At 33.3% G+C, this 26,663-nt stretch overlaps 3 protein-coding genes across 5 annotated transcripts; 2 read left to right on the plus strand and 1 right to left on the minus strand.

The window, feature by feature from the left end:
- The first annotated feature begins 1,108 nt into the window (after positions 1 to 1,108).
- LOC107891713 (nuclear poly(A) polymerase 4) lies at positions 1,109 to 5,951 on the plus strand. Of its 3 annotated transcripts, none has more exons than XM_041100465.1 (12): positions 1,109 to 1,601; positions 1,718 to 1,795; positions 1,967 to 2,074; positions 2,299 to 2,361; positions 2,446 to 2,607; positions 3,133 to 3,246; positions 3,365 to 3,427; positions 3,511 to 3,840; positions 3,928 to 4,092; positions 4,211 to 4,975; positions 5,227 to 5,306; positions 5,415 to 5,951. In XM_041100465.1, the coding sequence occupies exons 1-12, from the start codon at positions 1,467 to 1,469 to the stop codon at positions 5,437 to 5,439; spliced, it is 2,088 nt and encodes a 695-aa protein (XP_040956399.1). In that variant the 5' UTR covers positions 1,109 to 1,466; the 3' UTR covers positions 5,440 to 5,951. The 3 variants fall into 3 exon arrangements, with proteins under 3 accessions (XP_040956399.1, XP_040956400.1, XP_040956398.1); XM_041100466.1 differs by having other exon boundaries at positions 5,435 to 5,951; XM_041100464.1 differs by having other exon boundaries at positions 5,227 to 5,951.
- A 7,938-nt stretch (positions 5,952 to 13,889) lies between these two features.
- Positions 13,890 to 19,188, plus strand: LOC107891712 (hexokinase-1). The gene is made up of 9 exons (XM_016816579.2): positions 13,890 to 14,481; positions 15,602 to 15,752; positions 15,838 to 16,020; positions 16,826 to 16,900; positions 17,032 to 17,187; positions 17,427 to 17,525; positions 17,620 to 17,747; positions 17,958 to 18,039; positions 18,572 to 19,188. The coding sequence occupies exons 1-9, from the start codon at positions 14,210 to 14,212 to the stop codon at positions 18,914 to 18,916; spliced, it is 1,491 nt and encodes a 496-aa protein (XP_016672068.1). The 5' UTR covers positions 13,890 to 14,209; the 3' UTR covers positions 18,917 to 19,188.
- Positions 19,189 to 19,799: 611 nt separating this feature from the next.
- On the minus strand, positions 19,800 to 26,273 carry LOC107891711 (protein PAF1 homolog). The gene is made up of 12 exons (XM_016816578.2): positions 24,069 to 26,273; positions 23,445 to 23,513; positions 23,058 to 23,165; positions 22,786 to 22,966; positions 22,622 to 22,698; positions 22,393 to 22,512; positions 21,411 to 21,516; positions 20,909 to 20,995; positions 20,722 to 20,790; positions 20,559 to 20,630; positions 20,323 to 20,466; positions 19,800 to 20,227 (listed from the first exon to the last, which is right to left on the minus strand). The coding sequence occupies exons 1-12, from the start codon at positions 24,893 to 24,895 to the stop codon at positions 20,084 to 20,086; spliced, it is 2,004 nt and encodes a 667-aa protein (XP_016672067.2). The 5' UTR covers positions 24,896 to 26,273; the 3' UTR covers positions 19,800 to 20,083.
- Positions 26,274 to 26,663: the final 390 nt, after the last annotated feature.

Below are 26,663 nucleotides of genomic sequence, written 5' to 3' on the forward strand. Positions count from 1 at the left end.
TCAAACAACTAATAGGGTAACCAAATTTTCGATTCATTAAATTCAAATCATATTTAATCATATTCAAATAATCCATAAAATCATTAAATCATCATGAAAGCAACATATTTCAACTCAATTTCATACCAATTATCACATATCAATCAATTCATACAAATTTCTATTATATTCAATTTAGTCCTTGTCTCGATATTGAATCTAAACCGTAGCAATTCAATTCAATAATCCAATGACAATTATTGGTTATATTTTTTATTAATAATTGAATTAAAAATTAAAAATTGATATTTTTAAATTTTAAATAACAAAAATTAATTTTCAATTAAAAAAATGTGGACGGAGATATGGTATTTAATTAATTTCACCGCCCTATCAGCTTTTATTTTTAATTACTATAAAATGTTTAAAAATAAAATCTATATTACTTAATTATTTTTAAAATTAATTAACATGATTGAAACATTAAAGAAATAATTGTAAAACTATTTAAAAAGATGATTATATTTTAAAATGAGCTTTTGCATGTAAAATAAAATTATAAATAAGGTTAAAATATTATTAAATGATATTAAATTAAAAATATATAAATTATATATAAATGTTGTATTATAAAAAATATAAAAAAATTATAAAATGATTTAAGTTGAAACATGACATAGCTAATTAAATTTTAGAATTCTACTTTTATGTTAGCATTATTACAAGATTTGAATAGTTTGAATAAAAAATTGGCGTAAATACTCTTTAGGTCCCTGATAATTTTGAAAATAAGTAAATTAATCTCTCTCTCAACAAAAATTACAAAAAAAAATCAAAATAATTTTTAAAATTCAAAATATTTAAAAAAAATTTAAAATTTATATTTTTAAGAAAAATTCTAAAAATATATAAAAAATTTAAAATTTTAAAAAAAATTAAAATAATAATTTGAAGACGATTGAAATTTAAAAACTATAAAAGATATTATAATTGTATTAAAATATAAAAATAAATATACAACTTATCCAGAATACAAGAAGTAAGTAGAAATCGAGTAGGGTATAGACTCCTTTACGAGTTAGAAATATATTATATATTATATATTATATATTATACACATATATAAGATAAAAGATATTTAAACCAATTAATCTACCCATTTTTATTATTTCTTCTTAGGTTTACAAATTCTCCCCGAAAAATCATCCCTTCCATCGTTGCCGACCTCTCTCAATTTTCTCCTTTTTTTTTTCATTCTCCTTTTGTTTTTTTTTCTTGGCTTCAATTTTGCCTTTTGAGAAACTTTCCCTTTTTTTTTCCTTCAAAATTTTCCCTTTCTTTCCCATAATTTCCTTGTGGTTTTTGCGTCTTCTTTGATTTACTCGATCGAAGAAATTTTCTTTTTGGGCAACGATTGGTTTCTGCTTTGAGTCGGAAATTCTAGGGTTTTCATTTTTTGGCGGTAAACGGTTATCTATTGATCAGAGATGGTGAGTTCAGAGGGATTATGTGGTTCGCAGCCGCCGATAGCAGCGCCAGTGACGCAGTATGGTGTGACAGAGCCGATTTCCATGGCGGGCCCCACCGCAGCCGACATACAAAGAAGTCGTGATTTGGAAAAGGTATATGTAGGGAAATATCTGTCTTTTTTTTGGGGGGGGGGTTGGGGGTATTGTTTATTTTATTTATTTATCCATTCATGTTCTTTTGTTTGTTTTGTATGGAAATTTGTTTACAGTTTTTGGTGCAAGCTGGGCTATATGAGAGTAAAGAGGAAGCATCAAAGAGAGAAGAAGTTCTTGGTCAAATTCAAGAGGTAATTGCCTGCAATATTTTTCTCCCTCTAGAGATAGTGTTAGTGCTATGTTACCTACAATTAGATTGTTTAAGTAATGGGAAGCTATTATTGTTACTTTGGTTTGAAATATGTTGAACTTTTTGTTCAATGTAGCCTAGTTTTGGTGATATCTCTCTTCACTGTGTTCAGATTGTGACAAATTGGGTTAAGCAACTTACTCGTTTGAGGGGTTACACTGATCAGATGGTTGAGGATGCAAAGGCAGTCATTTTTACTTTTGGTTCTTATCGACTTGGGGTGAGTGTCTTATGTTTTTCTTTCTTGTTGTATGGCGCTTATGGTATTCACACTTGAATAACTATGCTGGCTATAACATAACTTCAATGTTGACTGATGGAGTTGAAAGCTTGCTGATGTTACTAGGAACTTCTTTTTATTGTTTTTTGTTACACATTTATGATATGTTTCCCTGTAATTATGTTCTGTGTGAAGATATATTGGTTAAGTTTTATTGTGTGTAGGTTCATGGACCTGGATCTGACATAGACGCTCTATGTGTGGGACCATCTTATGTGAGCCGAGAGGTAAATACTTAATCCATTAGTGACTCTTTGAATGATTTGCAAACACGAATAATTTATTCACCCCTTGATTGGTGTCTTAACCAGGAAGATTTCTTCTTTGTACTGCACAACATCCTGGCAGAAAGGGAAGAAGTTACAGAGTTACAACCAGTTCCGGATGCTCATGTCCCTGTATTGAGATTCAAGTTTAGTGGAATACCAATTGATCTTCTTTATGCAAGCATCTCTCATTTGGTTGTCCCTCATGTGAGTCTGAACCACCTTTTACTTTAAAAATTCTATTTGAAATAAGCACCTGTTTATGCTACTGTACATTAATTTCTAGTGTCTTGTTGTTGGATATTGCTCATCAGTGCTTGCTCAATTTTAAGAATTGTATTGAAGGTTATGAATGTGCTACACTTCTCTCCATATCCCATCTTTATTTTGTCTTCAAGCATCTAAAGTTGTGCCCTTTCTCTCTTTGTTGGTGTTCGTATCTGCCTATGTTCACCTCCCTTCAGTCCTTCACATTGCTTCTTTTAAGAAGTCTGCTAATATGACTTAATATGTTTCATGTGTTAGAATATACCATTTTTTCCCACTCTTATTTGTTTGATTGTTTTTCCTTTCTAAGAATTATGTAGTCAAAATGTGTTCTAGGTAGTTATTTTGCTTCTCACTCCCGTCTAGTTGTTTGAGCTTCTATGCTTTGTGATGAACAAGTAGGTGAAGACTATCTTGATTTTTATGTGGTTAGCATATATTTGATAAATGCTTGCTTGGGGCCAGGATCTGGACATCTCGGACATTTCAGTACTGTACAATGTTGATGAGCCTACTGTTCGAAGTCTTAATGGCTGCAGGGTTGCAGATCAAATTCTGAAACTGGTGCCGAATGTTGAGGTGAAGTGCTGCTAATCAAATACTTGATCTTCAAAATTTAGTTTATTTTCCTGTCTTATATTATAATTGTTGATGGTCTATATCATCTACTAAGCTGCATGTTCTTTTAATGTTGTAGCATTTTCGCACAACACTCCGATGTCTGAAGTTTTGGGCTAAAAGGCGTGGTGTTTATTCCAATGTAAGTCTTCTTCTCCTTCATACTCTTCTAATTTTATTCAGTCTATTGTCTCTATTTATTTTAACATAAATCTCCATTTTCAGGTGACTGGATTTCTCGGGGGTGTTAACTGGGCGCTTCTTGTAGCTCGAATTTGCCAACTTTATCCTAATGCAGCTCCAAGTATGCTTGTTTCACGATTTTTTAGGGTCTTTACCCAGTGGCGATGGCCAAACCCAGTTATGCTTTGTGCAATTGAAGAAGATAGACTCGGATTTTCTGTTTGGGATCCTCGTAAAAACCCTCGTGATAGGACTCATCATATGCCAATTATCACACCTGCCTATCCATGCATGAATTCTAGTTATAATGTGTCTACAAGTACGCTTCGAGTCATGATGGAGCAGTTCCAATATGGTAACAACGTGTGTGAGGTGAGATAATGGAGAACCAATTCCTCTTTACTGATAATTTTGGCCAAACAATTATACTGATCCTTATCCTTTCAAATTCAAATCCAGAATATTGAGCTGAATAAAGCAAAGTGGAGTGCTTTGTTTGAGCCTTACTTGTTCTTCCAAAGCTACACCAACTATCTGCAGGTGGACATTCTTGCAGCTGATGCTGATGACTTACGTTCTTGGAAAGGCTGGGTGGAATCCCGTCTGAGGCAGCTGACTTTGATGGTAATTTTTGTGCCTTTATAGCATGGTTTTTAAATTTTGTGATCCTTCATGAAACAAAGACATCATTGTTGATGTTTCTGTTTTTATCTCATCTGTATTTTATGTGTATTGTTCACAGATTGAGCGAGACACTTATGGAAAGTTGCAGTGCCATCCTTATGCTCAGGATTATGTAGATGCCTCCAAGCCATGTGCCCATTGTGCATTTTTTATGGGTTTACAAAGGAAACATGGAGAAATAGTTCAAGAAGGTCAACAGTTTGATATTCGTGGGTCAGTTGATGAGTTCCGCCATTCAATAAGTATGTACATGTTTTGGAAGCCTGGGATGGAAATCTATGTATCCCATGTCCGTAGAAAGCAGCTTCCGGCTTATGTTTACCCAGATGGCTGTAAACGTTCTCGGAATCTACACCTTACTCCCCAGCAGCCTTCTTACAAAATATCTCGCAACAATGGTGTTGCATATCAAGCTGAATCTGGTGAGAAATGCCTTAAAAGGAAGAAGGATCCCGATGGAGAAAATAGTGAGCAAAGTAGGCTGGATAAACGGAGGAGTCCTGATAGGAATCAATCAGTTTCTCCCGAGATTGTTAGTCGCAAGCTTGGCAGCGCTTGCACAGGTTGTTCTACATCAGATCTAGATGAAATGAATAGATTAGCTGAAGCCAATACATCATCAAATTCGAGTGGTATCAGCTCTTGTTCACATGAGGATATTGGGAATGAATCTACAGCAGGTAGTAGTGAAGGGAGCAATGTAGGTGACAATAACCCATCGTCTTCTCAGAGTGATTCCAGTGACGAACTAAAATCTTCTGTGGAGGACGAACATGCTGATCAGAACAAAGTGTTCCAAGATGGATTGCCGAAAGATTTAGAGGTTTTGGATTGAAGTTCCATAAATTTCCTTAATGAAAATTATGTTTTTTCTGCTCCATAATTTTTATGTTTGTTGCCATAGTAGTATATAAACTTCAAGTTGGGCACTACATGATCCTCGAGATGAACGACTCTTACTAGTTCAAGCTTCAAATAACCTATTGTCTCCCTCCTCGTGCTATATTTTGATCCGTTGAGTCAACTTCTTTACCTAAGCTATATGTTTTTGTTTGTTGTTTTTCTGTTGTGAAGCCAAAAACTGTGGTTGGCGTGGTTCTTAAGTCCATGAACGGAGTTGTTGATTCAGAATCTGTGCAGAATCCTGTGATAAGGTTTGTATTCGAAATCTTAATAGACTTCTTTTTTTGTGTTCCATGTGCAATGTTTTTCTTTATACTGCTTTCTTTTGGTGTTTCTTTTGTTGTTGCTTTGTATAACAGGTTGAGTTTGGCATCAACAGCATGATGCAAGGATCTCGAGTTTAGATCGGTGTGTCATCTATGCAACCATTGTTGATCCGACAAGAAAAAAAACCCGACAGAGAAAGCCAGCAGTTTGGTAAGTAGTATTTTAGGTACCGGCGTTTGTTTCTTACTTTTAGGCACACGTCCCTTGGCAGAACCTGAAGATCTTTTGGGATATGGGTACCTTTTTTTTCCTTGTCTGCACAGCTTTTTTCACTTGACATTTGTTTTCACAAAAAAAAAAAGGAGAAAAAAAGGGAAAAAAATCAATGATCATTTAAAAGAAAAAAAAGAGGTTTTGATCTAGTTTTTTTACTTTCTTTTATGGAAGAAAAGGTTGCAGGGTTTTAGAGGAAAGGTTGAGATGTGTAAATTGTATAAAAAAAGGTGTAGGTGAGGTTGAAGGGTGAAGGTCTAGTTTTTAGTTTGGGTAGAGAGGTGATTGTTCTTGCTGCCATGTATTGTAATAAACCATATTTTTTTAATATAATATTATAACATTGTTAGATGGGATTTTGGATTGTATGGAAGGTTATTATTATTACTAACATTTGTACATAATGTGAATACGAAATTCCATCATGGATAAATGGCAAAACTAATTCAATTTGGTTATATGGTTAACACTGGTTATCACAAGACATGAATCGAAATATTTGAACTTAATAATTTACAAACTCTCGTGGTTGGCTTATTTATTAGAAATTTTGGATGGATCAAAGATATTAACTAAAAAGTAATGTATTTGAACTTTGTTGTTAAAATAATAATACTAAATTAGCTAATTTGAATTAAACTTGGTACTTAATACATGTATTTCCATTGAAGTAGAATCATTTCTTGGTTTTATTATTTAATGTTTAATAATAGTAGTGATTTTGATTGCAGAGGATGGAAAAAGTGGGTAGGATTTTGTTAGTGCTACTACTTCGAATCAATAAAACGAAGTAGCCTATTTTCTTCTTCTCATGTTAAGGTGAACTTATTGTATTTGTGTCTTAAATTTTAGGAAAATCAATTTCCATAAGAAAACTACTTGTACTTATTTCAATCCCATTTTTAATTTTTATAATATTAAATTCTAATCATTACAAATATTTCATTACTAACCTGTTATTGGATATATTTTAAAAAATAAATATAATTGGATATAAACTTGCTCAAATTGAGAGAGTTTGGGAAAAAGATAAAATCTGAATTGCATTTTTATTCTAATAATATTATTATTCAAAGCAATGTCTTATTATTTAAATTATTTCTTACTTTACGTATTAATATATTAAGAATAACAATATATTGAATAGATAGTCTTCCCATAATATATTCATATTGAATCACATTTTATTATAATTTAGACTATTCAAGTCTATAAATAAATAATATAATTTTATCTTAAATTATTTCTTACTAGTTTTAGGTAAATTTTTTCTTACTTAAAACATATGAAAATATTATCATATTAAAACTAACAATTTTAATAGATAAAGTTTGATCAATATTAATTACATGTTATATCATCTTGAATTATGTTGGGTTAAATTCGGGTTATGCAATGAACACGAATGAGAACTGAAGAAATTGGACACAAATATTTACGTAAAAAAAAATCTCTTCAAAGAAGACAAAAAAATCACAGATAAATAAAATTTCACTAAAAACCAAAAAGGGGTACAAGATGGAGAAACAAAGAAACCCCAAACTTGAGTTACAAAATTTTCTCAAAATTCCCACGAACTCTCTTAATTTTGTTGTTGTTATTCTAACTCTCTAGGAATGCTAAAAGCCCTATTCATAGGCTAAAATTCGTGACTAATCTGATTAGAATATCCTAGAGCTATTAGAGTTTAATTGAAAAAAGATAACAGAGTTTAATTATGAGAAGAAATCCAATTTAGTGGGTAACACGTTGCCTTGTCGGGATGTCATTCATTGCGTCGTCGAGATGTGGTTAATCTTCTTGTTGAGACATCGACTCTTCCTCACCCCCACATCAACCTTATTTCGTCCGAAATGTAAGGCACACTCCATAAATTACAATAAATTGTTTATTTATACACTAAGAAAATATTTTATATATAATTAACCATGTATATTTAAATAAAAATTACTTACATTAATGAAATTTAATTTAATTAAATTATTTAATCGTAACAAATGCATATGTAACATATGTGATATAAGAAACTAGTTGTATAAAAAATAAACATTATCTCTCACTCTACCTCTAACCTTTGTCTCCAACCTAAATTTATTTAAAAATTTAACCACTCAAAAAAAAATTACTTAATCCCCATTTATGTTGAAATATTACATATTTTTTAATAAAACACATATTATAGAAAATCTAATTAGAAAATCTAAAATAGTTAAAATGTTGTAAAATCATATAAAATTTTAAACTTTCAATTAAAATATATAAAATTAATTATAAAAATTAAAAGATGAGTACATTGATAATTTTTCAGGCGAAGCAGTACGAGTTTTATCTAAACTCAATCTCGACTTAATCTCGAAATTTTTAATTAAAAGAGCACATCTTTGTTATATATACATATATATATATATTTTTTAAGCTTCATACCTTCATTCAAGGTAGTTAGTATTATATCAATGGACATACCGATCTTCTATTGATATTGGTATGCATCAGTACCAATCTGTTTCGGTATACCATTTCATATTTATTTTTATTTTTATTTATGTATATAAAAATTATTTACAAAAATTAAATAATGAGATTAAATAAATTTGAAATATAACATATTCATCAATAATAAAACTTTTAGTTGAAGTTGCAAATAAAAGATTTTAAATGGGAGAATTAGGAAAGTATGTCATTTTAAGATAAAAATTAAGATTTTAAGCGGTTTTTCTCAAAATTTAGGGAAATAAGCCATTTTTTTAAACGCACTTTCAATCTCTATGTTGCCACCTCAGCTAAAAATGTCTCCTGCAGGAGGCGTTTTTGTCCCAATGGTAAGTTCCCAAAGGTCAATTTTTGTTTTGAAACGGCTACTTTTTCTCAATATATACCCTACGTATTCTCTCTCTCTCTCTCTCTCTCTCTCTCTTTTCCACTCAATCCTATTATCTCAATTCTCTCAACTATTTTATTCTCAATTTTTTCATTCGATTTTTCTCAAATTCTTCTTGTCTCAATTTTCTATTTTGTAATTTTTTGATTTTATTTTATTTTCATAATTTTAAAAATGTTAATGCCTCTAATTCATTTGGATCACAAACACATTTCCGATGTCCAATTACAAATGGTAAGAAGATATTGTTACATTCTTTCTTTTAAATAATATAATTATTAAGTTATTAATATTATTAATATGTTTAAATTTTTTATGTTTATATAAGTAAACCAAAGATCGGATTATCGAGACATATATACACAATTTAAGCGCAATGGCACCATGTGTTATTGAACACTTGGAAGAGGCAGGATTCTTGCACGTGTCTCGTATGCTCGGGGAGACTAAATTGGAGCCTACACTTATTAGTGCTTTGTTGGAAAGATAGAGGCCGGAGACATACATATTTTATTTTCTATGTAGTGAGTGTGCAATTACACTCGAGGATGTAGTATTACAACTCGATTTATCGGTTGATAAGTCAGCTGTTACGAGGGTAGTGTGCGTTGGAGATTGGAATGCAATTTAACATGAACTATTAGGCAATGTGTCGGACAAGTTTTGTGGTAGTTGAATAGAAATGAAATGGTTAGAAGATAATTTATGAAAATAATATAAAGCGTATGAATTACCTTTAACAACTCTACAGAAGTAGCAAGTTTATTAGGGTTGCATAATAGAAAAAATATAAGCCATTTACAAAATTAAACCACACGAGTTTTTTTTGTGCTTCTTATCAAACAACAATTGATTAATACAAATGAGGTCCATAGAAATGCCAATGGCCAAATTAATATAACAATTTCAATTTTTAAATTTACAAAAATGTTTCCAACCAAAATAATTCAAGAATTAAAAATGAAAGTGATTAAACTTGAAATTTTATAATAGAATCAACCCAAAAATCAATTTAGACATTCCTCAAAATTTTCTTTAGAACATGCATGTATTAATATTGAAAAATTTCAAATTGTATAACCAAATTAAGAAGAGACATTAGAGGAACATAATCTATATTTGAACTAAATCAAATATGAACAATAATAAAATTCATTAGTTTACCAATACAATTTTGCCTACAAAATATATTTTAGTCAAATATTTTATTTAATTATAGGACCTATTATAGCGACATAAATAAGTCAATCAATATTCATTTTCATGAAAAAATAATATACTTAAAAAAACAAACAGTCCATAGAATCAAAACTTAAAAAGGAATACCATCTCAAATATTTAAATCATATACCAAGTCAATTTGATATTTAAAAGAATGAATTTGGAGGTTTGAAGAGTTATATGTGTTGGGAATTGACCCAATTGAGCAACGAATAAGTTTAAAAAATAGCGGAAAAAATTGAGAAATTGAACACACAAATTTAACATGAAAAAAATCCTCCAAAAAGGATAAAAAGAAAACCTAGAGTAAAGATAATTTTACTATAATGACAAAAGAACGAATAGTACAAAAGATGGAGATAAAAACTAAACTCCGATACTCGAAAATAAATAACCCTTAAAACGTAAACACAAAATTCTCCAAAAGTGTTATGAATTCTAATCTTTAATGGGTGTATTTTTTAAGGTTGTGAAAGAGACTATTTATAAGCTAAATTCTTAGGTCAAATAGTAATAAAATAATCTAGACTAATTAGAGTTCGATTGAAACAAATAAACAGAATTTAACTGGGAGATTATCTCTTGAATTTGACTGAAATATGAGGCATACTCAACAAATCTCCACATTGACTCGTATTTTTACAACGCCATCTTTGCCAAAGCCTATTACGGGCCTATCTTGAACTATGTAGGGAGTTAATTGAGTTGAATCTGTGCTTAGAAGTTGGAAGACTTCAAGCCTTCGACTTGTGCACTGCCAAATCAAAACTAATACGGGTTTGATTTTCACGAACATAGTGCTCTAACTTTTCAAAACTTGCATCCAAAAGAGAATATCTCTTCAACGAAATAGTCATACCTTTTCCCCTCTTATGACCAAGTTACTTCCACTCCAAACGAGTTGACTTCAACTTTGTAGCGAATGAGAGACATTCGATTTTACCGGTCACTGTATAACCTTCCAAAATATAAAGACTATTGGTCCTTTTACCTTTTAACAAAACGAGAGCCCCACTAGACACTTTAATGCCGCTCGACTCGATATTGATTCTGCAACCTTTCGAGTCTAAAATACTCAAGAAGATAAGATTCTTTAGTAAATCAAGTACATACCTATCATCTAAGAGTGTCCTAATCGTCCCATTGTGCATCCTAATTTTAACAGTACCAATATCGATTACCTTACTGGATGAATCGTTTCCTATGTGCACACCTCCACCTTCAACCGAACGGTATGTGGAGAACCATTCTCTGTTGAGACACATATAGAAAGAACATCTCGAATCTAGGATTCACTCGGATGTAAGCTTGGAGCTATTGCTCGTTGACACTAACAGGAAATCATCACTGCTTTCGTCGGTCAAATTAGCACCAGCTACATTTTCCTCGTTACTCTTAGCAGTCTTTTTATTTCGCAGTTTATAACATCTGCTTTGACGTAACCTGACTTCTTACAATAGCGACACCTTTTGTCTCACTTCTTTGATGCTACCAAAACGGAAACTTGTCTATCTACCTTACTATCCGAACCAAACTCATTGTCGAGTTTGTATTTACTCAACAAATGACCCTTCACATCCTCGAATGAGAGTTTGTCTCTGCCATAAATCATAGTCTCTCTGAAAGACTTGTATGAAGAGGGTAAAGAGTACAATAATAGCATAGCGTGATCTTCATCGTCAATCTTAACCTCAACATTCTTTAAATCATTCAAAAAAGAAATAAATTGACTAATGTGATCTCTAAGAAGCTCACATTCATTTATGCGAAACATAAATAGACGTTGTTTCAACACTAAACAGTTAGCCAGAGACTTAGTCGCATAAAGAGTTTCTAACTTTTTCCAGAAGGCGGATGAGGTTTTCTCCATCAATACCTCCTGCAATACCCTATTCGCGAGGCACAACTGGATTATTAACAAGGCCTTTTCATCAAGTTCTTCCAATTCTATCTTATCTATATTTTCAGGTTTTTTTCCCGATAACGACTTTTTTCAAGTCAGTCTGAACTAAAATTGTCATCATCCGAACTTGCCACAGATTGAAATTTGTGACACCATCGAACTTCTCAATGTCAAACCTTGTTGTTGTCATCTCTGAACAGGTTGATTTACGAAAATTGAAATAGCTCTGATATCATTTGTTGGGAATCAACCCGATTAAGCAACGAACAAGTTTAAAAAATAGCGGAAGAAATTCATAAATTGAACACACAAATTTAACGTGGAAAAACCTTTTCAAAGAGGATAAAAAACCACGAGTAAATATAATTTTACCATAATGGCAAAGGAACGAAGAGTATAAAAGATGGAGATAAAAACTAAACCCCAAAACCTAAAAATAAATAATCCTTAAAACGTAAACACAAAATTCTCCAAAAGTGTTATGAGTTCTAATATTTAATGAGTGTATTTTTTAAGGTTGTAAAAAAGCCTATTTATAGGCTAAATTCATAGGACAAATAATAATAAAATAACCTAGACTAATCAGAGTTCAACTGAAATAAATAAACAAAGTTTAACTGGAAGTTTATCTCTCAAATTTGACTGAAATATGAGACATACTCAACAATATGAGCATCAATTTATCAATAGATTTATAACAATTAAAAATTATTTATATTAAAAAACACTACCATAAATATAATAAATATTTTATTTTTTAAATATAATTTTAAAATTTTATATTTTAGGTAATGAGTTTAATTGTTTTTGGGTTAGTGATTATAAATATAAATATATATAATTATTATTTAACATATGTAAATAATATAATATTTTTATTAGATAATATATATACGGGTCAGGTCGGGTTGGATTTAGGTAAAAAAATCTAGCCCAAGACCCGACCCATATAAAAACTAGCCTTAAATTTTATCTAAGCCCATTTTTCGGGTAGATCTTCGGGCTTGGGCGGGTGACCTGATCCATGAGCAGGTCTACTATATATATAACAATATACAATTTAACAAATCTAAAATAAATAATAAATAATAAATATTTTTGGTACAAATAAATAATATAAAATAAATCTAAATCTAAAATATGTTTTAAAATTATCTTTACCGGTACCGATTGGTACACCATATTATGATTGATAAAGGTGAAATTAACTAGTACGTATTGGTACAGCCGAAACCAATCGAAATTTGCAGCATAACGAAATCTGAAATTTGTTATTTCGGTTTACTCTTGAAATGAAGCGTTCCGCCCGATACAAGTAGTATTGGAACGGTATCGACTACAAATGTCACTTGTACAGAAATAATATAATTACAAGTAGAAATGACAAATTTAATTAAATCCAGTGTAAAATCTATTCAATACAATGCATTGTGAATGAAAAACCTAACAAAAGCTAAACTAATGTAAAAAAATTCGGATAAAATCCACGACACAAAATGAGAAAAAAAAACTCCACAAATTACGATCAGAGTCATACCCGAATAAATCCAAATTTTATTCTTAGAAAATCTAATCTAAATCATTGAATTTCTATCATTGCCTTCTCTCTCTATATATCTACACGCACACAAATGTATGAATTTCATTGGTGAAGTTAAGTTTTGGGTTTAATCACTTTTAGGGCCTGAACTTTTCTTTTTATCAAAGTTAGGCCCTAAACTTAAAAATTTTCTTACATTGAGGCCTGGACTTTTTCTTTATCCAAATTAGTCTTTAAACTTGAAATTATTCTCACATTGGGCTTGAAATCTTTTTGTTTGAGTTAGTCCTTGATATTTCGTTAAACAAATGAGAACAATTGTCAAGTTCAATGACTAACTTAGATAAAAAAAGTTTAAACTCTAATGTGTGAATAGCTGCCAAGTTCAAGTCCCAATATGAAAAGAATTACCAAGTTTAAGTCTCAATGTGAGAATAATTATCAAGTTTAGACCCGATATGAGAATAATTGTCAAGTTCAATGACTAACTTTAATAAAAAAAAGTTCAAATCCCAATGCGAAAATAATTAAGTAGAACAATTATCAATTTTAAAGATTAATTTAGAAAAAAATTCAAATTTTGATATGAGAGTTATTACCAAATTTAGGCAACTAATAGTGATTTAACCTTCCAACTTAGAATTATTGCCAAATTTAGGCACCTAATAGTAATTTAACCTTCAAACTTTAAAGTGAGCTAAGTGGACCATCATAGAAAGACTATAAAAACCTTTGCAAACAAAAACTAACCCAAAAGAACACTTACCAAGAGCTTGACACCAAGTCCCTTATATTGTGCTCTCTCCCTCTCTCTTTCATCTCTCCATTCTCCAAAACAAAGCAAGATCCTTGCTTTCTGTTTACTTTTGATTTGTTTATTTTTAACTTTCTTTTTCTTCTCACAAAGCTCTAATCTTAAGATTCAACCACCATTCATTATTCAAATCTCGTAACTCCAAACTCCCATTTGTGATTAGATCACACACAAAAAAGGGTTCCTTTTATTTTTGCAAGATCTTTTCTTTTTTTAGGGGACCACAGGAAAAAAATCCCTTTTTTTTTTGGTGAGAAAATGGGGAAGGTGACAGTTTGTGTGGCGGTGGTATGTGGGGTGGCGGTGACAGCGGCAGCAGCGGTGGTGATTCATCGGAAAATGAAGAAGTCAGGGAAGTGGGTCAAAGCAATGGAGATAGTGAAAGAGTTTGAAGAAAGCTGTAGGACTCCGATTTCTAAGCTGAAACAAGTGGCTGATGCCATGACTGTTGAGATGCATGCTGGCCTTGCCTCTGAAGGTGGCAGTAAACTCAAGATGCTCATCACCTATGTCGACAGTTTGCCTACTGGGTATTTCAATGTTATTCCCTTTGTTTTAAAGCATATATATATTATGTATTTACAATTTACTTGATCCGAAATGTTTGGCTTTTGATTTGATGTTTTGTCGCTTATGTCTAAGATTAATTAAAAGATCAATGCCCATTCATGTATTGCTAATGTAAGTGTTTGTGCAGTGCAAAAACCAAACCATTATGTTTGTTTGGATTTGTATGTTGATGTTTTCTTTAAAAGATCAATGCTTATTCATATTTGCTAATACTGCGTTTTTGCAATGTAAAAACCAGATCACCATGTATTAATCTCAATATTTGTTTGGATTTTATGTTAATGTTTCGTCACTTATGTCCAAGATTCATTAAAAGATCAATGTCCATTCATGTATTGCTAATATAAGTGTCTGTGCAGTATAAAAACCAATCTACCATCTCAACATATTTGTTTGGATTTTATGTTGGTTTTTTTGTCACTTATGTCTGTGATTCATTACAAGATCAATGTTTATTCATACATTGCTAATATAAGCGTCCTTGCAGTGTAAAAACCAAACCACCGTGCATTAATCTCAATATATTTGTTTTGATTTTTATGTTGATGTTTTATTAATTATGTCTAAGATTCACTAAAAGATCAATTTTTATTCAAATATTTCTAGTATAAGTGTCTGTGCAGTGTAAAAAACCAAGCCATCATGTATTTATCTCAATATGTTTGTTTGGATTTTTATGTTGATAGTTTTGTCAGTTATGTCTAACATTCATTAAAAGAGATCAATGCTCATTCATATTTGCTAATATTGCGTTTTCGCAATGTAAAAAGCAGAACACCATGTAATAATCTCAATGTGTTTGGATTTTATGTTGATGTTTTTATCATTTATGTCTAACATTCATACAAAGATCAATGTTCATTCATATGTGTTTTGTCTTGAATGCCTTTCGTTGATGTATGTACGCATTTTGGATTGGCGACAACATAGGTGAATTTTTGGTTTAACATATCTTTGGAATGGTTAACAATGATCTCCACATCGACTAGTTTTTGCTTATTGGTTCATATATGTATAGGTTGTCCATTAGAGATTCTAGTTGATTACAATTTAATCTTTTTTTCTCTTTTCTGGTTTTAGGGATGAGAAGGGATTATTTTATGCATTAGACCTTGGTGGCACTAACTTCCGTGTATTACGAGTGCTATTGGGGGGGAAAGATGGTGGTATCCTCAAACAACAATTCAAGGAGGTCTCAATTCCTCCGAATAAGATGACAGGGAGTTCAGCTGTAAGTGCTTTTGCTTCTCAAGAAATGACTGGAAAAAGGTCAAGCCATAAGATCTCTAATGTCTAACAGGTGATTTTTATTTCAGGCACTATTCGACTACATTGCTGCAGAACTCGCTAAATTTGTAGCTCAAGAAGAAGATGATTTTAAATCAACTTCTGGTAGGCCGAGGGAGCTTGGTTTTACCTTCTCATTCCCCGTGATGCAAACATCCATTGCTTCGGGAACCCTACTTAGGTGGACGAAAGGCTTCTCCATAGATGAAACAGTCAGTGATAATGGCTCACCCTTTGTTTTCATGCTTATTATGAATTCCGTAGACTTGTTCATAGGTCGGGTTATCCGCTCAAGCCTAAAGGCTTGGCCAAAATTTGAAGGGTTTTGACAAAAATATTAGGCCCGAAAAACGAGCTTAGGCAAAAAAAAATTAGGTCCCGTTTAAAATATGGATCAGGCTCGAGCTCGAACACTCAAGGCCCAAGTCTAGCCCGGCCGGTTTTCTATGTTTATAATATATTTTGTTATGTTATTTTTATATATATGGGATAATTTATAACACATAAAAACTAAATCTCTAGTAATATATATTATTATAGTGTAAACATTAAATAAATGTTAAAATGCCTATATATATAAATTTAATAAATAAAAAAACAAAATATGAAATTAAAAATAATATAAATATTTTTTAAAAAATTAAAAAAAAATATGGATGGGCTTAAATTGGGCTTGGGTTAGTTATTTACAAATAAAGGTGGGTTTGAGCAAAATATTAACCCATATATCGGGTTAGGTTGTGCTTGGACAAACATAAAGTGTATTAATATCAAACTTAAGGGTGGCTCATGAATACCTGTATGCATTAGTTCCCCCTAAAGTTGATTTAACTAAGGCAATAATTTATTTAAAAGAAGTTTTCAAATATTTTATTTTTGAAGAAATATATATATATATATGCCAGAACGCATTGCTGCTCTTCGGGTTCTTTGTTATTATTAATGCAACTTGTCATATCATTTGCTCTTTTGTCCCCAACGTTTATCTCCTTACTGTTCTCGGTACCAAATTAACAGGTTGGCCAAGACGTGGTAGCAGAATTGACTAAAGCCTTGGAAAGACAAGGCCTTGAAATGCGGGTCTCGGCTTTGGTAAGCTTATGTTATGGACTTCTTTTGTCAACAGTTTATGATATACTTCAATTGACCTTCGAACTTGATACGGTATAATTATCTTGCTTTTCATTATATTGTTATTCTTATTGAACCGATTTTGAAACCAGGTCAATGACACCGTCGGAACGCTAGCTGGAGGCAAGTATGCCAACAATGATGTTGTTGTTGCTGTGATCCTTGGTACCGGATCAAATGCGGCATACGTGGAACGTGCACAAGCAATTCCGAAATGGCATGGTCTACTTCCCAAGTCAGGAGAGATGGTTAGCTCTCTTTTAATTGCTATTAGTAAACTATGTTACTTGGAGTCAGCTGTGAGTGTCGGACACTACTATGTGTCCAACATGGTGTATTCATCTTCTTTTAAGTTTTCTTGCATTTGGAGAATCCTTAGAGGATCGTATTCTATACTTGTGTCCAATCATGTGTCGGATATGGGTGTCGGACTCGATAAAGATATCCGTGTACGTTTGAAATAGAACTATTTAATATTTTGCTGTAGGTTATCAATATGGAGTGGGGTAACTTTAGGTCATCACATCTTCCATTAACGGAGTATGACCAAGCACTCGATGCAGAGAGTTTAAACCCTGGTGAACAAGTAAGTGCACAGTGTTGTACTGTGCGGTACCTTTAGCTTTGCCTTATTGTCTCTTTAACATATATTTAGCTTATATTCTTTTGTTTTGTCACAGATTTACGAGAAGGTAATATCTGGTATGTATTTGGGAGAAATTTTTCGCAGAGTTCTGTGTAGGATGGCTAAGGAAGCATTTTTTGGTGACATCGTTCCACCAAAACTCAAAGAGCCATTCATATTGGGGTAATAAATTTTCTAAGCTCAGGGTATTTCCTTTTCTTTTTTTTCTTTTGTAAATTCACTAGCCTTGTATTTCTTGTCCATGGCACAGTGAACATTCGGTTCTTCTCATTATATTTTTAAATTTTCTCGGTTATTTTTTTCCTGCACCTTTCTATTGTTTTCTTCGAGCCCTGCAGAAAAGTAAAATTTTGAGCTTTGTTCACAATCCAGGACGCCTGTTATGTCCGCAATGCATCATGACACTTCACCTGATCTCAAAGTGGTAGCGAATAACTTGAAAGACATTCTCGAGGTATACTTTGATCTTGTAAATCTTAGTTCTTTTTCCGTCATTATTATTTTCTTGCCGAATTTCTTGTTTTTCCTTCACATTCTCTTCGTGGATTTTTGTCTATGTTATTTGGAATTGCATTTAAATTTCGATATGGGTATTTTTAAAACTTCCCATTCATTTCGAATATTTGGAGTCCTTGGAGGATCATGTCCATATACTGGTCTCGGACAAAGAAAGATGAAGAATCAGATTAACATAGTTGTTTCATGATTTTGGTTAAACCGAAATCACTTTGAAGTTGATTTTACAACAGGACCTTTCATTTCCTACAAAAATCAATGGCCCGAAAGCTTCTTTGCAACTTATGTTACTCTGACTCTTTTAACTCTCTCCAAAATATTTATTTCTAGTACTCGGAATTGACATTTAGATATAGGTATTGGATTACGACCCTGGGAAAAAAATTGAGTATATCTGGGTTATAAACATATTTGTATCCGACACATTTGAATCTTTGGAATGGGAACTGAGTCATTGTTTTCTATTTCAGATATCAAATACCTCTCTGAAGATGAGAACAGTAATTGTTCAGCTTTGTGACATTGTCGCAACACGCGGTGCTCGTCTTTCGGCTGCCGGGCTACTTGGCATTCTGAAGAAAATGGGAAGAGACACGATCAAGGAAGGGGAGAAACAAAAGACGGTAATAGCTATGGACGGTGGACTATACGAACATTACGAGGAATACCGTAACAGCTTAGAGAACTGCCTAAAGGAATTGCTTGGAGAAGAAGTATTCAAAACCATCAAAATCGAGCATTCGAATGATGGTTCCGGAATCGGAGCTGCACTTCTTGCTGCTTCGCATTCACAGTATCTCGAAGACGAGTCCTGAAAGAGTTATATGTGAGAAAATGAATGCGCCAGTTTTTTATCAGCAAAATTTATTTATTTTTAACCTGGGGGATTAGCATTTTTTTTCTTCATATTTTCCGGGAAATTCTAATAAAATTCTTAAATAATTGAAAAATAGGTTGGATTAAATGTATAAAAGCAGGAGATGGAAGCCTGTGACGTTGTTCATTAATTCTTTTTCAATCTTTGTGGTGATTGCCAGTGTTGACTGATTAGCCATGAAAATAAGATTGCTAACCCTTTTCTTTCTCACATTCCTATAATTTGTTTTTACGGTTGGGTTGGGTTGGTTTGAAATTTCAAAGCCAAGTAACTGACAAATAGTGAACCCATAAATGAAAAAACTGCACAAACTGAAATCCACAAACATGAGTATGCTTATCTCAAAAATTTTTCGAGAATTTTATATATTTAAAAAAAAATGGGATGAATATAGAATTCAAGTTTTCAAAAGATCATAGCAACAATTTAAACTCTAAAAAGTAAAATTCTTAAAAATAAAAATACAAAGACCTAGCAAACTCTACTTGACATATTAGTTGGTAACGTTAAGACGTCTCTAGACCCAGCTGATATTTTAAACGCAAAATTCAAGTGCTAGAACCGGCGTTATTTGAAACGAAATGATCGGTGCTCGATATACTCAGTAGGGAATAGAGATTACGCGATAAAAAACTTAAAAAATTATAATTTTTATAACTATTTATTCAATCATTGTTGTACAAACAGTCTAACCAATTACCAATTTAACCACAAAGTTCAACACCTTTAAACACAATTGTCATCCCTCCAACCACCACCTTTAAACACAATTAATACCACCGAAAATGGCAAGGCGGCAAAACGCAAGGTTTCTGGGAAAATACATTCAAAACAGCACATTTTTAACTTACATTTATCAAAGTATCTTTATACAACAAATTACTCATTCCAACTATTGCATCCAAGAAAAAAACCCTAAATTTCACCTGGAATTTAACTCAAAGACCCAAAAATAAAAACATGTTCTGAGAACACAAATATGGGGATATCTCATTGTATTTGATTTATTTGGTTGTGGCTTTTAAGATAATAACTCAAGGTCAGTTTAGTGCACAAGCCTCAAAAACTTCTAAACAAAGCTTACCGTCATTTTCAGATGCATACATCAATCAGACAAATCATCTTCAGCTCCACTATATTGGTCAATATCTTGGTGTCGTGAAAGCTTGTGTGGTCTTCCAAGGCCATCTTCTGCATCTAGCCTTGCCATCTTTGAGCTAGAAATACCACCCCTTGAGTTGGAATAAACCTGATTGCAGAACAGCAAAAATATGTGTATGTACAAGAATTAAAGATCAGTATAATCATGGTGCAAACTCTGACATTGGTTTTCTATGAACGTACCTCTGGCTCATGGAGTTCTATTGCTGCAACTGTTGGTCTTCTCCTCACAGTAATTCTAGCAGGTACAGGAAAATGTTCAATCTCATCACCTGATCTTCCCTCTCTGGCCCTCTTTTTTCTTAAATTAAGCTTCGTGGGAAGAGGCTGCAAGAGAAGTGTGTTAATGTCGGCGTAATTGGAAGAATTTCCGCCAAAAAGTGGATTGACAAAGAGGTAAATTTTGTTCAAGTATGTACCACATAGCGAGCTTCTCCTTCATCGAACGAAACAAGGTATGTCGTTGGGTCATTTGCATCGTCGCCACGTACCTGTAAAGGGACCAGAAAGATTCTTTTTGAGCATGTAAAAGTGCTAGCTCCAGCTTGTGCAATGTAACATAACAAATTTCAGGTTACGTACATCCCAATGGTATTCTCGAACCCAAGAATATGTGATGTCTTCGTGTTCGTCATACATATCCTTTGATAGCTGCCACCATTCAAAATGACAATTGAAATGACAAAATAATTCACTTAAAATCAACATATTGAAAGTTGAGCCAGCATGCAGTTTTATATATAATATGTGGAATGTCAGGCATATCTACCTCACCAAGAGACGGCACCATGTATGCTAAAAATTTCTCAGGATTAGCAGGATCTGAGCTCGATGCCTGATAACTTTTCATAATGGCCTGCAATTATTGAAAAAGAGAACCAAAACCACTATCAAATGAACTAATATATATGAAAAGCTAATGCCTAAAATAAAATTGAAGAGTAAACTATGATCATCCTCTGAATAAAAGTTCCAGTGGTGCTATCAACTATTTGTGATATTCTCATTGATGACATTAGGGTGCTGTAAGTCGAGAGTGCACTATTAACATCAACAAAAAGCACAAAAATGGGTGATTAACATGTATTAAAGAAATCCTTGGGCAAGCTAAAAGCCCCGATCACAGGATTTCTACTTACCAGGAAGCCAAGATACCAATCAACTATAATAATCCTAGTGCAATGTTAATATCAGGATATTAACTAATTTTATAAGCAGAATACACAATCAATGTGCCAGCATGCATGCCATAAAACCACTTCTTAACTCACCCTCGATTCATGTTCATCACGTACAGAGCCATGCAGCTTGCTGAAGATTTCTGAGTCAGCTGTAGGAGCATTATCAAATGCCACCATAACGAACTGGTCATCGTACCTGGTACAACCAGGTCACAGGCAAAAAATATGAGTATGCTGCAATATAGCATGATAACTAATTATTGGATTCTAAAAGTTCTATAATCTAATCAAACCATCAAATCTTTAAAAATTCCTATTTCACAATTCAAGTAGAGACCATAGATCATCAATTTCACACTCCCGAATCCCACTTTACAAATGCATATTCAAATACACATTTGTATAGTACTTACCGTGCTGTTTTGTTGCATTTTGAAAGGCAAAGCGAGATATAATAATATACAAGTTTATAGAGAAGACAAACTAGTCAATATGTATGCCTAAAAACAAATGTTAGGTTCAAGTTGGAAAAGAGGTTTGAGAATGGAAGTGAGGATGATAACAGGCAGCTTCAACACTAGAGGCTTTTCTTTGGTCTTTATCTCAAATTTTCGTCTTGTTTTCACAATTAAAGGACAATCCAAAGCAGTATGGCAAAGCCTATCCTAAATCCTAAGCCTACCTAATATGATAGGTGTGAAGGATCACACAGCTAAAAGACGTTAGATTCACCTATCTAATACAGGCTTGCCATCGATATTCTTGTTTGTGTTTAGATTACTAATTAATTTTCTTTCCAGAAGGGAACCTCGTAAAGTATATCTCTGTCACATTATGTTGATTCTTCCGCTAGAAACAAAATGAGACTACACAAGAACAGATATATCAACAAACCATAACATAACAACCGACAACAATTCCTCGACGGAGCAACCTTCATTCTATTTATCAACTGAGACATAGTAACAATGAATTAATTAAGTGGAATATGCACAATCAAGATTTTCTTCATGCATGAGAACCTGGAAAGAAAGTAAACATAAAAATGTAAAAGCACTAACTAATTCCATACCGTTCAAAATCGGGTAAGAGGGGCATAACTTCAACAGGCTCCAAGTTTTTATTGGTTGCATGGACAGGACGTAATTTGGATGCCTCAAATGATGCCTCAATTTCTTTGATTTGCCTTTCCCTAATAAAAATGTCAATGTTTTGTTGTCAACATGATTTAGTAAATGGAAGTAGAGAAGTCTCATAAGTCTGCTTCTAATAAAAATTCCAAAAACGGAGGTATAACAAACCTGTTGTTAAGGTTCACCAAAAGATTGCGGCCTCCCTTAAGTTCTCGCAGTTCTTTTGCTTGCTTTTCAGTCAAAGACTGCAAGCAAAAATGTATTTAGTTTCGAAAAGATTCCAACAATAATTGTCAAGAACACCAAATACGAAAAAGTTAGTTAGCAATTACCTGCTTTGTTGATTCCATACTAAGTGGAGATATGTACTGTGTTTTAACCAGCCAAGAAACACCTTTGTCAGTGGGTCTTTCTTTTCGTCTTATACCATCTCTTTTTACAGGGGTTATAGCAGCATCATCACGCAAGAGCTCCTCATCCTCTGGGGCAAGAGGCAGTCTAATACTAGGAGGACTAGATAAACAAACAATAGAGAGAGAATAAAAAAAGTGGCATAAAAGAGCAAAGTATTAAGAACAAAGTTCAAGCAGCTGAAATGTGATACTTGTATACACTGAGGTCAAGCAGGTCCAGTGGTATCCCAAGATCTGGCTCAACAAAAAGCTTAGGCTTGTACATTTTCTCCAGAGAAGTGATGGTATATTTTGTAAATCTGTGAGGAAGAAGAATATATTAACCAGGGATTAACTATGACATCTAGCCCAAAAACTAAAAGCAGCTTTTAAGTTTAAAATTTCAAAGGTCTAATATTTTTTTATCTATAAACAAAGTAAGAATAACCACAGATGTAAAACTAACATCACTAATGGGAGAAAGAAAAGAAAAAGGTAAATGCATTCAATCAGACAACCAACAAAAATATTGGACCTTGGTTTTTAGAAAGATAAGATACATCCTCATCTTTCTTAAAAGCAAAACTACGAGTTCTTACCGATCTTTATCTTTCTTCAAAGACATGAGTTTGGGCTGTGCACTAGGATCTGGAAGTTCATTCCGGAATCTACAGAATATAAGTATTTATCATTATTGGAAGTAAACAATATAGATAATCAAAAGGAACACTTCCCTACATGAAAAAGAAGTAAAATATGGCAAAATTGCAGCAAATAACGATAAAGTACAGTTCTCAGGCAAAAAGTATTACTACACATCTAAAAGCAAGGAACATTGGAGAGACACATTTGAAGGAAACTCGCTTCTCAATGTTCACAAAACCAAATCAGAAATTTAGCAACAATATGCATGGGTTATATGATGTGAAGGAGCAAGAATTGATAATTTTCAACTTAAGGTCCATCAACCTACTTGTTCCAGCAACCCCCTACTCTGTCATCATAAATGATTTTCATCCCCAAATCAGAACCACAAAAAAATGGGAAAAAAAGTTCCTTTGGGCGAAGCTGACAACACCATTCACCTTAATCAGGTAAAAATTGTTAAGACAATATAGTAAATATGAAATCTCAATAATTTTAATATCTAAACATGATGTAACGTAAGAACCAAAAGGAAATTGCAAAACAGAAAAAAAAAACTTGCATTTCCATATACTCACTTCAACTTGCACAAGAATGTAGTCGGCTTCTTTAGCCTGTTCTCAATCCTCTCGCCACTCAGAAACAGTGTAGCTCTCTTATCTCCCATCCGTGACCCTACAATTGAACCATGCGCTTTCCCAGAAGTCATCATCTGGGTCTTCTGGGACTCCTTCATTTGCTGCCTTTGTTTCTCCTCTTGCCTTTGCTTCTCAAACTCCCTCTTCTTCCTCAACCTTCTCTCTTCCTCGGTCTCCACCCTTCCTGGAGGTCCATTTGGCTTCTTCACAGGAGGCACCATCGGCTTCTGCTCTCTACCTCCACCCCCATGATTGGAATGCCCATGTTCACGCCTTCCAGAACCTGAATAGTCCCTATTCCCTCCTTTACTGCGCTCATTCAACCCCGTTTTCCCAACATTCTCCTTTGGAGGAGGTGGTGGAGGAGGAGAACTCGGAGGAGGTGGTGGTGGAGGGATTGAAGAACCCGGAGAAGCCGGAGGAGGCGGTGGGGGAGGTGGCTGCATTGCTTGACTACCATACCGTGATGAATACTGTGAAGGTGGATAGTACATTGGTGGCTGTGAATTGATCGTATTTTGTGGCATTGAAGGCAAAGGAGGAGGTGGGGGAGGTGGATAAGAAGAATCTGGAGGCGGTGGTGGAGGAGGATAAGAATATTGCTGTTGTGGAGGTCTAGGAGGGTAACCGTAATTCGAATTTGGATTCATGTGATTGTAATTTTGACCATACTGCTGTTGCTGTTGTTGTTGGGGTGGAAGAGGGTTTTGATTCTGCGGTGGTGGAGGGAATGATTGTGGAGGAGGAAATGGCCTATACGAAGCCATCTTCTTGCTCTTTTACTTATTTTTTCTATCACAGTATCAAAAACAGAGATAAAACAGAATGAACAAAAAAAGGGTTCAAATTTTGACTCCTGTGTTCTTTTTTTCCAAGTTTTCCAACAGAAACTGAGCCAAATTGTCCAAAAACGGAGATAAAACCAAAAAAAAAAGGTTGAGATTTCAAATTCCGGGTTTCAATTTCTCTACTTGTAAGACCTGATCCCAATTTCTAAAATTCAGCTGAAGTAGGTAAACCCTAGCAAAATCAACCGCCAAAATTTTGAATTTTACCGGACAAACAAAAGAAAGTAAAGAAATAAACCGTTGAAGAAGCTAAATAGAGCAAGGATTCAAGTTCCCAATCCCAGAAACCCTAAGAAATAGATAGAAAGTGAGAACTCGAATCTAACCTGTAAAATACTTGAATCCAAAAACCAGCTCCAGATACATTAACAAAAAAATAAAAATAAAATCCAAAATTATAGTTTTCAAAAGATTTAAGACAGATTCAGAACGGGTAAGTAGGAATCTTTTAGGGCGAAATCAAGAAGAATGTAGAGAAACCCTAACAAATTATCATAAAAAAAAAACTTGAAAGTGAAATTGGGGAGGAATTGAAAAACCCTAGAATGAATGGAATATAAAGATAGGATAAAATTAAAGAAAGTGCATTGACATAATTAGTATATTATAAAGCGATTATTACAGGAAAAAAAAAGAGCGAGTGACCGGAAAAAAGCCTGTCGGAGGAAGGGGGAGTTGTAGTTACAGCTCGGTTTTATTGCGGTAGTCTTCCGATAAATTAATTTTTAATTTAAGTCTTCTCGCTTATAATATTTTGAGTAAATTACTCTTAAATGATAATAAGCTATTAATAAATTTATATTTTAGTCACTCAATTTTAAATATTATATATAAAAAGAAAAAGAAAAAAAATCCTCTAAGAGAACCTTTTAGAGTCATATGCCAAGGAGCTAACCTTAAGCTACATCGATGACGGTTGGAGTTTCTGAAACCCTTCAACCATCAGGGCCTCCTCGATCATCGTCACACCATTATTGTATTTACTCTTTTGATTTCTTCCCTTTCAAAGACACCTCCCATTCTTTTGCATTAACTTATTCTATCTTTACCATTTTATATCCTTCTTTCTTTGTTTCCTTTCATTACCCCTTTTACTCAACCTTTCATCTTCTTCCCCCTTAATCATTATTACCCCATATTTACTAATTGTCGTTCTAGCTTCTCGAGATCCTTTCCCCCTTTGATATTGGGTTGTCGTTATCCTTCTCTCTCCATTAACTTTCTAGGACTCAGAATCATTTTAAACGCCAGAAAATTGGCAAGCATGGTCATCTTTCAGCAAATTCACTCATTTTCTCTGTCACTCACTCTCCTCCTCCCCAATTTTCACTATTGCTAACATTTTTCCACCAAAAACCTTTTTTTTCACCCCTACCACCTCCAAAATGAGCAAGAGCCCCATTCGTGACTATAGTTGGTCGAAGAGTTCTATTTTGGAGTCCTCATCCAATAACGATTGTAACGCCCCAAAATATTAAATTTTTGTTTTGATGAATTTTGTCATTGGTTGGTACTTGCTTTAGTGGTTAAGTGGCGTCAGTGCGGGTAGAAGTCTTTGGTTTGAATTTTTGCAGGGGTGTGGGGTGATTTTATTTTGTTTGTCTTAGATCAGCTGTCAAGTTGGTGGTGTTGGTGTGGGTTTTAAACTCTTAAAAGATGGTTGGTTATCAGAGGATTTCATTTTTAT

Source organism: Gossypium hirsutum, chromosome D09 (assembly GCF_007990345.1).
Source record: "Gossypium hirsutum isolate 1008001.06 chromosome D09, Gossypium_hirsutum_v2.1, whole genome shotgun sequence".
Classification (NCBI taxonomy): Eukaryota; Viridiplantae; Streptophyta; class Magnoliopsida; order Malvales; family Malvaceae; genus Gossypium; species Gossypium hirsutum.

Coding starts and splice junctions, on each gene's coding strand:
- LOC107891713 (XM_041100464.1), top strand. CDS start 1,467: ATGGTGAGTTCAGAGGGATTATGTGGTTCGCAGCCGCCGATAGCAGCG. Junction 1,602..1,717: donor GAAGTCGTGATTTGGAAAAG/GTATATGTAGGG, acceptor ATTTGTTTACAG/TTTTTGGTGCAAGCTGGGCT. Junction 2,608..3,132: donor CTCATTTGGTTGTCCCTCAT/GTGAGTCTGAAC, acceptor GCTTGGGGCCAG/GATCTGGACATCTCGGACAT.
- LOC107891712 (XM_016816579.2), top strand. CDS start 14,210: ATGGGGAAGGTGACAGTTTGTGTGGCGGTGGTATGTGGGGTGGCGGTG. Junction 16,901..17,031: donor AAATGCGGGTCTCGGCTTTG/GTAAGCTTATGT, acceptor TTTTGAAACCAG/GTCAATGACACCGTCGGAAC. Junction 18,040..18,571: donor ACTTGAAAGACATTCTCGAG/GTATACTTTGAT, acceptor TTTCTATTTCAG/ATATCAAATACCTCTCTGAA.
- LOC107891711 (XM_016816578.2), bottom strand. CDS start 24,895: ATGGCTTCGTATAGGCCATTTCCTCCTCCACAATCATTCCCTCCACCA. Junction 22,967..23,057: donor CTTGACCTCAGTGTATACAA/GTATCACATTTC, acceptor TTGTTTATCTAG/TCCTCCTAGTATTAGACTGC. Junction 22,513..22,621: donor TTGGTGAACCTTAACAACAG/GTTTGTTATACC, acceptor CATTTTTATTAG/GGAAAGGCAAATCAAAGAAA.